The sequence below is a fragment of the Aplysia californica genome, unplaced genomic scaffold (assembly GCF_000002075.1).
Source record: "Aplysia californica isolate F4 #8 unplaced genomic scaffold, AplCal3.0 scaffold00556, whole genome shotgun sequence".
Classification (NCBI taxonomy): domain Eukaryota; kingdom Metazoa; phylum Mollusca; class Gastropoda; order Aplysiida; family Aplysiidae; genus Aplysia; species Aplysia californica.
The window spans coordinates 61,090-71,648 of record NW_004797826.1 but is presented as its reverse complement, the minus strand read 5'-3'; the positions used below and the strand labels follow the sequence as shown (position 1 = coordinate 71,648).

The window sequence follows — 10,559 nt, the reverse complement described above, 5'->3', positions numbered from 1 at the left end:
AAAGAAAGTTTTGGATTGGAACCCACAGGGCAAGAGATCAAGGGAAAGACCTTGTGGAACCTGAAGAAGAATCACAGAAATCGATGTGCAGAAAAGTGGGAAGACATGGAACAACATCAAGAGGCTAGCCCAGGATAGAGAAAAGTGGAGGGTGTTTGTCCGTGGCCTTTACCCTGGTGCAGGGTGAGAAAGGCAATGATGATGATGATACAGTATAACCCGGATAGGTCGAACACAGAAGACTCGAAATCACGATTCCGTCGAGCCTTGCCTGCGGTTCCGTTTTCTCTTCTTCTTTATCTTTGTAAGAAATTTATGCGAAGCTCGAAAACAAACATGGATTCGTCGAACTAATTACGCCATAACACGGTTCATGTATCCCTCGAACCATGGATCCCTCAAACTACCAAGGCCGGTCCCGAGGAATTCGAACTATTCGTTATACTTTATAAGGGATCTGAGAGCATTATTATTATTAATATTACCTGTGCATCTCTGATCATATGTCTCGTCAACCTCCATGAAACCAAGATATTAGAAAAAATTTAATAAAAGTGAAGAGAAAAAAAGGTCACTGGAAAAGAAAGTAGCAATTGATAAATTGGTCGGTCGAGGGTAATCTATCATAATAATATTAAATAATAAAAGTGATCCCATTGGTTAATCGTTAGCCTCTCCTGGGCTTGTATCTATGTCATCACAAGTGGATTTAGAGTATGTACTGAGAGGAATTTATGATATCTTAAAAAAAAAGGAGAAAAATTCCAATTCAATTCGGATTCTAACCTGGAACTTCCACAAACTGCCTTTGTTTATCACCAATAGCCTCTGCAGCTGACCCTTTCGTTATACTTTACTTTTTAAAACTTTTTACTTTTTCCTTTCTCTGGTATCCTTAGGATGTCGAGGGGGAGGTGCAGGTTTCGGTCTTGTGCTAGGTGTGTAGCGTCTGTGACAGATATGTGTCACGACCTGGTGGAATCATGCGTTTGTCAATTTTTTGGACATGTGGAGTAATTAGTGTCATCTGAAAGCTGATTTATTTGCCTCGCTTCTATTTAAATAAATATCTATTTATCTAGAATATAACTCAAGATATCTTCATTTGAAAGAAGTGAGGTCGTCTGATTTCAGTGGTGAAATTAACGAGAAAATGGCTGCTAAAGTTGGGTAACTCAATAGCTAAAAGGTCTTTGAAACTGACAAATGTCAAATTTTGTGCCTTTAACTCGTTCGCTACGCCGAGCCATGGGCAGCGCGCAAGTGACTTCCATACGACAAGCTGCCCCCTACGGCTTGAAAACTGATTTATAATTCTAGCTTAGATTTTATTCCAAACTACATATCCATGTTAAAATAAAGGTTATAATATAGATCTAACGTTGACCTCCAGGTCAAGCATTTCCAGTTTCCACCAAAAATCGAAAGTTTGATTCAGTTTTGAAACACGATTTCGAAGTTTATGTGACTTTGTTTTATCGCGATGCCCAAATTTTAACCAAAACATCAGTCTTAGTACTATTACACAACAAAATGCATCATTATTTTGCTTACTAAAGAAATGTAGGACTCTTCTTTAGAATATTGATAGGCCTACTTTTACTCTTAGACTCAATTTGCCATAGCTCTGTTATTGAGAAATCAATATTTTTCAGTGCTAGATCTAGATCTATTAAATTGTCAAAATATTATTTTCTCCCCAAAATTACTATTTTTTGGGTAAAATTACACAAAAAGCACAACTGAAGACATGTGAGGGTTTATTCTGAAAGCAATTCTGAATAATTCCATATGAGACACAAGTGGGTTTTTTTTCTGTTTGTTAATGCTTATCTTTTTTTCAAGAATATAAAAGAAATAAAAAATGTTCAGTATCGGATGTTAAGATCCAAATGTACAAATTTTGTGGAATATTTGGCGCTGGCATGAAGATGCTATTGATGAGCTGGGATTTCAGTTCCGTTGGGAAGTTCTTGTGACTGAGCAGGGGTGCTAGGAGGTAGGTCCCTGCATTTGCCTTCATAGTTCATGTTTCTATTTCTTTGTCCAGAAGCCCATCTTGAGTGAAGATATATTTTTTTAATATAGTGGTATATCAATGGTATACTAAATGCACAGGCTTACATCTGTCTGACTTCCTCCATATATTCCGGATGTTTCTGCACATAATCCTGGAAGGAGTGAATGGTGAGGCTCATCTGTATGGACTGTTCTGCTGTGGCTTCTAGGTGTCTGTTGATGGGCAGGAACCTGGAGGGAGTGAGAGAAGATGAGAGTGGGAGGAGATGGGATGTTGTGGAGGGATAACAGTGTCATGTGTGTTGATAATTGTGTGTGTGTGTGTGAGTGAGCATGTGTGTGTAAATACGCATGTGTGTGTGTGTGTGCATTTGTATGTGTTTGTGTATGAATGTGTGTGTGTGTGTGTGTGTGTTTGTATGTGTTTGTGTATGAATGTCTGTGTGTCACAAAAGATAGAGGGGGAGAAAAAGATAAATGTGAGGTTCTGTGTGAATGATGGATGAGAATAGGAGAAAGGCCCCAGGACCAGACCACATCACCAATGAGATGATCCTCAACCGGACAGACTCTTCCCGTTCCATACTCCTGGACTTCTTCAACAGGACCTGGAGTGAGGGACAGCTCCCAACAGAATGGAAGAAAGCAAACATCACACCGATACTGAAGAAGGACAAACCAGCAAGCCAGCCTTCAAGCTATAGACCAATCACTTTAACATCATGCCTGGGTAAGGCCGTCGAGAGAATGGTCAACGACAGACTGTACTGGTGGATGGAAAACACCGGCACAATCAGCACATCACAGGCAGGATTCAGGAAAGGCAAAAGAACCATGGACCACCTCATCAGATTTGCCCAGAAGACCAGCGATGCCTTTCAAGATAAAGATAATGTTGTGCTGTCTTGATCCACCTGAGGCAGGCGTATGACCGTATGACAAAAACTGTTCCACAACAAAATGCAAAAGCTTAGGACAGCAGGAAGGATGTACAGCTGGATCAAGAACTTTCTGTCTTGCAGAACTATCCAGACATCATGTGACAACAAGAATTCTTCACAGAGGACACTCGAGGAAGGCCTTCCACAGGGGTCAGCACTCAGCTGTACCCTCTTCCTGTTGTTCATGAACGACTTGCCAGATGTCATCTCCTGCCAGAAAGCACTCTAAGCTGACGACTTGCTCATCAGGAGCAAAGGAAGTGACATGAGAGCACTGGACCAAGCCATCAATGCACACCTGACTACTACTCGTCCTACTGCCAGCTGTGGAAGATGGAGATCAACACAGACAACACTGTTTTTGGACTCTTCAGCCTCAAAAACAAGGTAACAGCAAGTCAGGTAAACCTTAAGATCAATGGAACCACCATCAGACATGAGGACTATCCCAAGTACCTTGGAGTACAACTGGACCGAAAGCTGTCTCTCAAAGAGCACTTAGGCGAGCTGACCAAGAAGGCCACCTCCAGACTAAACCTTCTGTAGAAACACCTTTCATCACTCAACTGGAGAGCTGACCAAGCAACCCTCCGACAACTTTATATAGGGTATGTCAGATCTGAGATTGACTACTCCCTACCACTACAATCAATAGCCAGCTAAAGCTCTTTGGCACAGCTTGACAGAGTACAGAACCAAGCACTCAGTTTTGTTCCTGGTGCGATGAAGACCACGCCTACAAGCGCCTGCGAAATCCACACCAACATTGAACCACAGGACCTCAGAAGAAAGAGTGTTACACTCTAAACCTACAAAAGATTTGTGCAGCTAGAAGACACGAACGAAAATTGAAAAATGGCAGATGAGTGGGAACCAAGAACACGCATCCAGAAGACCTCCTTCAAGCGAGAAGCAACAAAAAAAACTACACCCGAGAACAGAGAACCAACATCACCAGAAATCACAATAAGGACGAGATTTCTAGACGATTCTTGTGACAAGACCACACCAGAAGAAATTCTCAGAACTAGTGCCCTGGAGACAGTGGGCTCGTTTGCTGAAACTCCAATTCATGCATACACAGATGGGTCAGCAAATAACGCTACATGGAATGCTGGATACGGATTTATCATCAAATATCGAAACGACCTTGGAGAAGAAACAGACCCAACTATTTGGACCATGTGGAACATACAGCTTTAACAATGACACAGAGAGAGTTGCCATGGTAAAGACCCAGGAGCAGATCGCCCAAGACTTTTTTTAAGGCGCAGTAACACCGGGGGATGTTGTTGTCTTCTCTGACACAATGTCAGTACTCCAAGCCGTCGAGGGAGGAGGAGACTACAGAGGCGACGGGAACTTTTTCAGCCTTGTAAAAGAGATGGACACTTCCTATGGCATCCGGGTCACACTGCAGTAGGTGCTAGGCCATTCTGGAGTACCAGGAAATGAGACTGCAGACAAGCTATCAAAGACTGGAGCCAGCCTGCCCCAGACAGACACAGCTGCCTCTTTACACCTGCAGAGGGATCATCAAAACCAAAAGCAGAGACGAGTGGCTAAACAGATGGGCCAACGCAGAAACTGGAAGATCTCTCTTCGGGTACATGGACAAAAACCCAATCCCAAAGACCCTTTGAGTCTCTTATGTAGAGCCGATCAGACATTGATCTTCAACGCCCGCACAGGACAATTACACACGAACAAGCACATAAACAGAATTAATCCCATGTGGGAACCCCATTGCAGACACTGTGACTACAAAGAGGAGACCGTTGAACATCTTCTCCTTCACAGCCCAAACTTGGCAGTTTTTCGACACAGGCTCCTACACACACCAACAGACTTACAAAGTCAGCTCTACTCTGATGTTGACTAGATGACCAGGACATGTGGTTTCTTGAGGGAGGCATTGCGCTGCCAAGAGCAAAAAGCTGGCCGCTAAAGGGATTTGAAAACAACAACAACATGTTTTATTTAACAAAATACAGGAGATGCAGGGTATTCCACGACAAAAAAAAAAAAGGCAGGTGCTAGCCACCCGATCAGGGGAGGCTAGCATTTTGCTACCAGTACTCAAACAATTTCGGTCGATAAGCGCGATGCTTCTGGCCCGTGGGGACTTTTGCGACCTCGGATGGCTAGCATTTTCTGCCCAACCAGAGCCGGTCACCTAGATCTAGTACTAGATAGGGTAAACACGGCCTCGAAGCCTTCCGAGTGACATTAAACTATAGAGAGCACCTAGCACACCTCTGTGATTGGCCCAAATATAGATGCCATATTTCCGCCATCAATTTTTGTCGTCTTCCGGGGTTTTCCTCGCCAGTTGACTAGATCTATCACCCTTTACTATTATTCATCGGAATGCTGGCGACAAAGTTACTAAATATAGGAATGTGTTATCAAAGATTCTCTACTACCGATGTTTCAATTGCCCTCTATCTCGCGTCCGAACGAGACTTGGGTGCGACCTTGTCTTAGCGCGTGACGGCCCGTGATACAAGTGTAAACGAATGTTCCAGCACCGAGTTGAAAGCGAGCAATTTTGTCTGCGTGCAGAGAGAGAAAGAGAGAGAGAGAGAGAGAGTAACATGAAACATGCGCAGAAATCCCCATGGACCAGAAGCATCAGGCTAATCGACCAAATTCATTCGTGTAGCGAAACGCTAGCCACCCCAGATCGGGCAGCTAGCCACTCTGAAAAAACAACAACTGGGTTTTCTTGCTATAGTATAGTTCTATAAACGAAGGTAACTCCCGGAAGTTTGTATTTTCCCAGAAACCATTTCAGTTTTACTTAGCTTCCCTTTCATCATAAGCTTAGTTAAAACGAAACCCTCTGATTTGACTTTTTCACCTCTTGGAGTTGGGGTATGGAAGACGGAAGCTTTCCATGTTGTCGTTAGCGACCTTCATTTGTTCAGGGTGTGTCTCACCTGTAGTGGCCAGGATCTGAAGGAGAAAAATATGAGTAGATAACTACAGTAGTTACCATTAGACAGCTCAGAAATCAAGAAAAGAATTTCTGTCTCTTAGTAGTTTTAGTCTTAGAATAGCATGTTCAGTCCAGGTAAATGTACTTGTATTAACAAAATGTCTTTCATTTATTAGTCTATTCAGTCAAAATGTGAATATTACGTAGTTCGATTGAAGCAAAACTGTGGAACTCTTTAATTCACAGAAACAGTTATCGAGTCCACCTGCAGTAAGCCAAATATATTACACCTTCTAGCACATACATTGATACAACTAAATTGTTGCTTTACAGTCTTGTTATTTTTGTTAAAGTGTGATACCAACTGTCTGAACTCTCCTTTAGTTCAATCACTTTCCTTTGAGATTCATCCTAATTTTGACCTGGATTTATGTTTCGCAAAGCTAATACAGTTTCATTAATTCATGGGTGTCATATTAAAAAATAGCACCAGCATGATCAATGACGAAAATAAAGTCTTGAACCGGTACTTTTGACAGGCCATTCTAGTAACTGAAGGCCTATTCTTTTTAATATCAACAAGCTTTTTTCTTCTGCCCATGTTTTGCATCTTAACTAACAGGGTTATAAAAAATCCTCAAGATTCACCTTCTTGTAAATACTCAGCACTTCCTGATCTTCATAAGAAGGGAATCCTCCACAGAACACGGCCATAACCCCACCTGGTTTCAGCATTCTGTCTGTTTCTGCGTAGAAACTGCAACGACAAAAGTGTGAATGAATGTTTGTTTTAGTAAGGTTTTACAGCGCTCACAACTGCATAAGGTCATATGAGCACCAAGGGGTGGATGTCAATAGAGAAGTCCAAACAGGGAATCAGGCTTACTCTGCTCACCTCTCGAGCCTCAACAGCACAGTCTGCTTCGACTATCAAAGCACCCCAGAAATAGCAGTTCACAAGAAAGTGACAAACATGATACAAAAGAAGTAGAGGAAAATGGTGATAGTAAGGATGAGGAAAGAAAAAGCAGCAGTTCCCCCTATGCCGTTCCGGCACAGTATGAGCATGGCATAGATAAATCAGCCCATTTGCAATCTACTGTGCATAAGAACATGTTAATATCCCCCCTTAAGGAATGGGCTAAAGACAACTTCAGTCAGTAGCACTCTCCTGGTGTGTGTGTGTGTGGGGGGGGGGGGTGGTGGTGAATGAAGGAATGGTTATTGTAGACAAAGACAAGCAGAGTGAGTGACATTGTGCTCTCACATTGAAGCACTTACAAAAACACACCTTAACGCACAAACACACACACACACACATACACACCCAGACATAAACTGTCACAGACTAACTTACATTATAACCACTACCTACACACACACACGGTCACACACTAAATTACACAAATTCATAACCACTTAATTACTACACACACACAGACTTAAACTGTCTCATACAACTTTACATGCAGCATAATCCGCTTATGTCGACATGCTCTGGGAAGTGGATTTGATGTCGATATCGCTGGCTGGGTGCAACACTGCGACAAGCGCCAAAATCCTGAAAATCTTCTTTTTTTAAAGTAGCGATACCAAAATAGTGGCACACATTGTGTCAAAATATCAAATTCCTACAATGAATAGAGCCGAAGTTGCAATTGTGTGACAAGGTGTATTCCATAAATATCTTGGACTCTTGGACCAATACTGCCACAAAGGCTCTTGACACTGTCCCAAGAATGTAGCTTTGGCTTGTCCATGAAGACTGAACAAGAGCACATGTCGCTTTGTTGCCCCAAGATTATTGCTTTCTCTTGTTGGTAAATTCCAAAAACAAATACACTTATCGCAATTTTGCACAGTCCAATTTTTGTTTGTTTTGGCCATACAACTTACAAGATCAGGCAAGTTCCTGTTGTCCACCACTGTTTCCTGTTGCCGTGCCGTTTCAGAAGCTGCATGAACGGTAGATTTAGATCTAGATCACTTACAAGCAAGAGTAAGTATGCTTTTATAATGCTTTTCTAGATTATTTGTTAATAGTTTCAATAACCATGTAATGATCAAGGCCTAACTGAGTATAAACATTTGAAGGAAAAATTACTTTAATGTGTAAACGGGACCCTGACAATTTTAGATCGATAATTGGTTAGACTCTTTCTCATGCTTTTGTCTAAACTTGTGGCTCTGCAGGTAATTGGGCATTGTCGATGGTTACCACCCCCACCCCCCCTTCCCTCAGAATACAGTGTTGCAGCATAGCGTATTGTTGAAATACATATATATTCCCTATGTTTCTTTGCATCATATTCCTATACACATTCCAATTGCAAGCTGTTGTTTATGTCAGATAACTTTTAGCTGGCATTCTCATACATAAATTGCACGGAAAATCAGTACTTGATTAAAACTATCTCATTTTGATGTTGTAGTTGTTGTTTTTTAATTAATACATTTTTAGCACTTGCGTTGTTTATAAACGCAGAGAGAGAGAGAGAGAGAGAGAGAGAGAGAGAGAGAGAGAGAGAGAGAGACAGAGACAGAGACAGAGAGACAGAGAGAGAGAAAGAGAGAGGGAGAGAGAGAGAGAGAGAGAGAGAGAGAGAGAGAGAGAGAGAGTATACCTGGCTTGATTGAAGACATTTTGATTACACTGTGTATAAAGAGGAGTTTTGTTAGCGTTGGTGAACAATTTTCAGCTGGCACTCTTTTTTTGTGCATTGGCCTTCAGCCGCTGAAAACAGAACAGAACATTTTCCTGACACAATTTCTCTTTAATGTCCCCAGGCTTCAATAATGGCGAATATATCCTTCGACGAAGACGACATTCCATTGGCACAACTCAAATCAAAGAAACCCTGTCAGGACTTCAGCAGTGAAGACGATGAACCTCTTGCCACTCTTCGGCATCGATCTCCACAAGTATTTGAGGAAAGTACCGAAATCTATGATTCAGATGCTGACCCCGAGTTTCAACTAGGGGAAATGTGAAGTGTTGCGCTGCAAACAGGATGGGTGGGCAGCTTGCGAAAATTGTGACATTTTTGTACTCTACGATCATAGCACAGAAGAAGCAAATTCGTGTGAGGATCCCGGGAAAAAGAACAAAAAGAAGGACAGCACCAAGTGCAAAGGAGATCATAATGTACGTGGCAAAGAAATCGTTGCGGGGCAAAGAGCAGGCGATGGACACAGTGGAGGAGAAGAGCCAATGACAGACAGTAGGCAGGCAACAGTGGAGCAAGTTGAAGGAGATAGAAGGAAGAAACAGGATAGTGTAGGGGATGAGGAAAAACACGCTATGAGGAGAGAAGAAACTCGGGAGGAAGAAAAAGATTTTATAAAGATAACATACTTGTTCAAATCCAGCCAATGGACGGCAGAAGCAACACTGACCAGATCCACTGTTCCAGACTCGATAAAATTGAGTGGAAAGTTGCAGTCTGCAACCTTGTACGTTATGTTGCTCAAGTGACGAGGGGCTTTTGCCACATGAGAAGCACTTGCGTCTACACCAATAGCCTGATAAATAGAAACAGTAAGAATATAAATGTCATGGAGAGACAACACTGACGACAGCGTATTAAAAAGATATATTATACAGTATAACATGAATAGGTTGAACACAGAAGACTCAAAATCACGCGTCCGTTGAATGAACTGTGCTTGCGTTCCAAGTTTTTTCTCCTCCTTTATATTTTTGTAAGATATCCCTCAAATTACGGATCCTTCGAACTACCGAAGCCGATTCTGACGAATTGAGCTATCCCTGTTATACTGTAGGCTTATGTAGAGTTTCCTTACAAAATAAAGCAAATTTGATTTTATAATTCATCATAGATAGTGTTACGACATTTAATTTATATCTCTTCTTGTAATAGATGTACACTTTCAGACTTGGTGCACTCCGCAAAAAATACAAAGTTACAATCTTTTTCAAATTATTAAAATAAAATGAGAGTACTGCACACTTCAGAAAGTACTCTCTATGCTTTAATTACCTGTTTGTAAATACCCGCTAATGGCACTGTTGCTTGACCAGAACCACATGCGATGTCCAGGGCCAGATCAAATTCAGCTTTGTTTTCTTCGCAGAACGCCTGAATCGTCTCAAACACTTCCTGTGCATAAGTGGGCCGGTGCTCGCGGTAATGGTTAATGATCTCTTCCACATCATAAGGATTAGAACTTTTACCTGGGGTTGAGCCAGATGTTGAAGTTGAAGACATCTGGGCAGAGATATGTGGGCTTGTTGGTAGATGTCACTGGTAGAGATACTAGCGGGTTCTGGATTGGTGCAGCCGCAAAGCAACTTATACCATTGCCATTATAATCTGATTATGATGCTGTCTGCTACATGTATAGGCACACACTCTGAGAATAGAGAACGAAAGCAAAAAAATACATATCCTTCAAAAGTAACATCAAGCTTAAACCACAACATACTGTAGGCGTCTCCGCTAGATTTGGAATTGTAATTAAACTATATAAGTATAACGTACACGGATAGCTTGAATTCATCGGGACCAGCCTCGGTAGTTCGAAGTAGTTCGAGGGATCTCGAATGCCCACGAAACTTTGCATGGCACCTCTGCAGGCCAGAGACCTAACAAAATAAATTTTTTTTTCAAAATCTTGAACCAGTAATAAAAAAGTTT

General features: G+C 41.8%; 1 protein-coding gene across 2 annotated transcripts in view; it reads right to left on the bottom strand.

Annotated features, from left to right (window-relative positions):
• LOC101847210 (putative methyltransferase DDB_G0268948) overlaps positions 1-10,275 on the bottom strand; it is a gene marked incomplete at its 5' end in the record, with an annotated part of 14,492 nt that extends 4,217 nt beyond the window's left edge. Inside the window, 6 exon segments of one of the 2 annotated variants that reach the window (XM_013087197.1) lie at positions 2,125-2,250; positions 5,824-5,918; positions 6,550-6,658; positions 7,798-7,856; positions 9,257-9,423; positions 9,903-10,275. In XM_013087197.1, coding sequence (XP_012942651.1) covers positions 2,125-2,250; positions 5,824-5,918; positions 6,550-6,658; positions 7,798-7,856; positions 9,257-9,423; positions 9,903-9,951 — 605 coding nt within the window. 2 annotated transcript variants of the gene reach the window in all.
• Positions 10,276-10,559: the final 284 nt, after the last annotated feature.